The 3,436-nt window shown below is 33.1% G+C and overlaps 1 protein-coding gene across 2 annotated transcripts in view; it reads right to left on the bottom strand.

The window, feature by feature from the left end:
- Positions 1-2,924, bottom strand: part of Klhl4 (kelch-like family member 4) — a 113,741-nt gene extending 110,817 nt beyond the window's left edge. The window contains exon 1 of one of the 2 annotated variants that reach the window (XM_005409728.2): positions 2,314-2,924. In XM_005409728.2, coding sequence (XP_005409785.1) covers positions 2,314-2,735 — 422 coding nt within the window. In that variant the 5' untranslated portion in view covers positions 2,736-2,924. The remainder of the gene's footprint in view (positions 1-2,313) is intronic. The other variant, XM_005409727.2, reaches the window with a different exon arrangement.
- Positions 2,925-3,436: the final 512 nt, after the last annotated feature.

Genomic DNA, 3,436 nt, shown 5'->3' with positions numbered 1-3,436 from the left:
TTTGGTTTTGGTTTTTCTCCGGTACCGGGAACCGAACTCACGACCTTGCGCTTGCCAGGCAGGCGCTTTTGCCGCTGAGCTAAATCCCCAGCGCCGATATACATATTTATATTGTTTAATTTTGTTATAGGGCAGTTTCTAAATACATTAGAGCTATACAACTATGTAGGTATATGTTTGAATTTTTGAATTCCCAAACCATGCATTTTGATTTTTACATGCCAAACCAATACATTAATATAACTTTAATATATAGGGTTTAATATCTTTCTTGGGATTAATTGTGATTTCCTGTTCTATTGAACGTTTGTAATTTAGTCCATTCTCTATTCTCTGTACTATTCAAAGAAAGTAGAGTGGTTTAAAGATGCTTATTTTGGCTGGGTGTCAGAGTTCATCTCTTACTAATGTAATGATTCTCGACACCGACGGCTGTTTTTTTAAATGACAAAGCTATAATGAGGGGGTGAGAGGCTGTAATATTATCACGACCCTTTCCTCTTGTTCCACTAAAGAAGAAAGGCATCAGAGAAACCGTAAATCAGAAAGATTCATCTTGAATCCTCTTGCAACAAGACATGCGGATTTAGAATACAGTAATAAGCCATCAGATTTAAATTAATTAGGTCCTCAATTTAGTTCTTCCCTCTGTCAGAGATATCCTTGCACATATATAAAGTTACATCTTGTTTTATATTAAGAAATTGTTAACTTTCCACTGATATTATACAATATTTGCTACATCTATTTGCAACAAGAAAAATATAAATTATTTAACTATAATCTTAAAAAATATAACTTGATAATGTTTTATATTTGACATATTATCCATCATTTTCTTCTAGTACTTACTTCATAATAAGCATTTCCATGCTGAAAAATCAATTCATTTGAATTTTTACAGAATTTTTTAAGACAGTAGAGCAGGTAATTTAAATTTGTCTACAGTGGAGTTAAATGTTCATAATAATTAGAAATAATTTCAAATATCTGCTGAATCTAAAAGTACAGACTCTATACTACTGTAAAAATCCTTTTAGTTGGAACAAATGCAACTTTAACACCAACGCATATATGCATTTCTTTGGGTAAACACAACATACAAGAGAAAATCTACATATACACACTTCATTTCTTTGAAGTCTATATCACTCAACCTAATGTTGAAGTTAAAATAATTTCCCAACTCTACTATACATTTCCATTACAACAAAACTGAGTTCCTATAAAGATATGATTATGCAAAATTGACTTTTGCCGTAACATTATATTGATTTTTTTCTTTTCTATTTGTTTTAAATTTATATAAGCAAGACAGTGTTCGGCAAAAATATTAGGGAAAGTTAAATAATGAGATAATTTTTTCAGTCCTCCATAGAAACACAGTATGCAAAATATCCATGTTTCCAAGTAAATTATTACAGCTGCATGTTGAACTGTTACAGTTTTAAACTTGTCAAAATTAGTTTTTCTATAGCACTGCCAAATTTAATTACATTGCGAAGATCATCAGTTCTGCCTACAACATGTTGAGAATACAAAAATTTTGTCATTATGAAAAGGAAAAAAGTAAAGAACCACTAGATTAAGCTATATTTGAGAATATGAAGGCAGAATTGTCTTCCATTCAAACACAAAAGTAAAAGCATTCAAACATTTTATAAACAATATCCAAAACACATTATTTCCATTTTTTCAATTTTAATGTCCATAGATAGTTGACATAATCTATCTCCTACTTTAAAAATTACTGCTGCAAGTGGTATCTTATTATTTACTCTATGCACTATATTTTCATTATTACAAACAATCTATGAAAGTAGTACAACCTGAATCTCAAATGTCAAAGGAAGTTCCATATGTGCATATAAAAATGACAGAATTTCAAAAGTCCATATTGTATGTGTATATTCAGCAATAAAGATAAGTTAAGCAGAGATATTCTTTTGGCAAAGTTAACCTAACTCTCAATGTCTGAAATTCTGTTTTGTTTATTACACTTACACAAAGAATCACAATGATTTCAACATCTAAACTACAGAATATATTTACAGAAAGTTAATAATTATTTAAAAACTCTTAGAACTCAAATAATTCTTAATGATGTAGAAATGGAGAAGTAAACTTACCACCAGAAATATTATTCATTAATTATAAAGCATACATATTATTACATTGTTTCAGTGGAGGAAGGATTCTTGAAGACTCTGATTGCATACAAATTCAAAGATTTCTATTTAATATAAAATTATTGCTTTAGAAAATAATTAAACTTAGACTTTGGCTTTCATTTATATAGTCAAAAACTCCTACCGTGCTCCAGAATCCTCTTTATTGTCATCAGCCATCATCTCCAAATTTTGTGAGTGTGTCTGACAAGCTTCTTTGCAAAAATTCTCCTGTGGCACTGTTTTAGGAGTATCTTCATTTGCTGGAAGATGTTCTATGAAGTTTTGTTCGTGCAGATTCTGAAGCTTCGCTTGATGAACAGGGCCCCGTCCTGGCACGGATGCCAGTATGTTGTGGGGGACAGAACTGTTGCCTTTTCTCAGTCCATTTCTGTCCTGAGAGTGGTTCTTCAACCTGCCCTGAGCTGAGGTCCCTCTCTTTTCATATCCTTCCGGCTGAAGGCAGCTTCCAGTGTTAAGGGAACCTTGAGAAGGATGACTAAACCACCTCCAGCGTAGCCTTAGGATCTGTTTCACATCAAACTCTTTCTTGTCAGACACTGACATAGTTGCACGAGGAAAGACAAAAGCCTTTTCTAACAGAAAGGAAACGGAGCCTTTGTTATCTCTTGTTTCTTTGACTCCTTTGTAGAACTAACAAAAGCACAAACACGGAGAGACCAATCTTTCTTCCTGTCTCTCCCCTCCCCCACAGCCTGTATACACTGAATACTTCTAGCTTCTTAGCTGAAGCAAAAATCTGCAGTTAACAGTGTAGGTGGGAACCCAGAATGACAGGATGATGAGGTCAGACCTTAAACAAGTAAATCAGTTTAGCACAGGAAAGCAGCTACCACAACACACTCCAACTGCTAGATTCGCAGGTTTAAAGCCCTACTGCCTGTGCTTCCGATATCTAAGCCAGCTTCTTCAGTATCAAAATGCACTGTCTGCAACTTCTAGGCAAGTGAGTAAAAGTGAAGTGTTTGAACTCATTTCCTTCTAGATTTCCTCACTCTCCCCTGCCAGGTTCTTTTCTAATATATTCATTTGTAAGTGTGCCACAATGTCCTAGCATAATTTGTGAAAAGAGAAATCATTATGATCTATTTTGGTATTCTTATGGAAAATTTGAAAGTAGTTTTTTAAAGAAAAACATCTTCCTATCATTTCCCTCATGTAGGTTTGTAATTATGTCAAAGTTCATCTGAAAATGTTAGTGCCTCTCTGGAAACATTTATTTAAAAATCTGAATAATTTTTAAAAAA

This window comes from Chinchilla lanigera, unplaced genomic scaffold (genome assembly GCF_000276665.1).
Source record: "Chinchilla lanigera isolate Chin_1 unplaced genomic scaffold, ChiLan1.0 scaffold00124, whole genome shotgun sequence".
NCBI lineage: Eukaryota > Metazoa > Chordata > Mammalia > Rodentia > Chinchillidae > Chinchilla > Chinchilla lanigera.
This window is presented reverse-complemented; position numbering and strand designations above follow the sequence as displayed.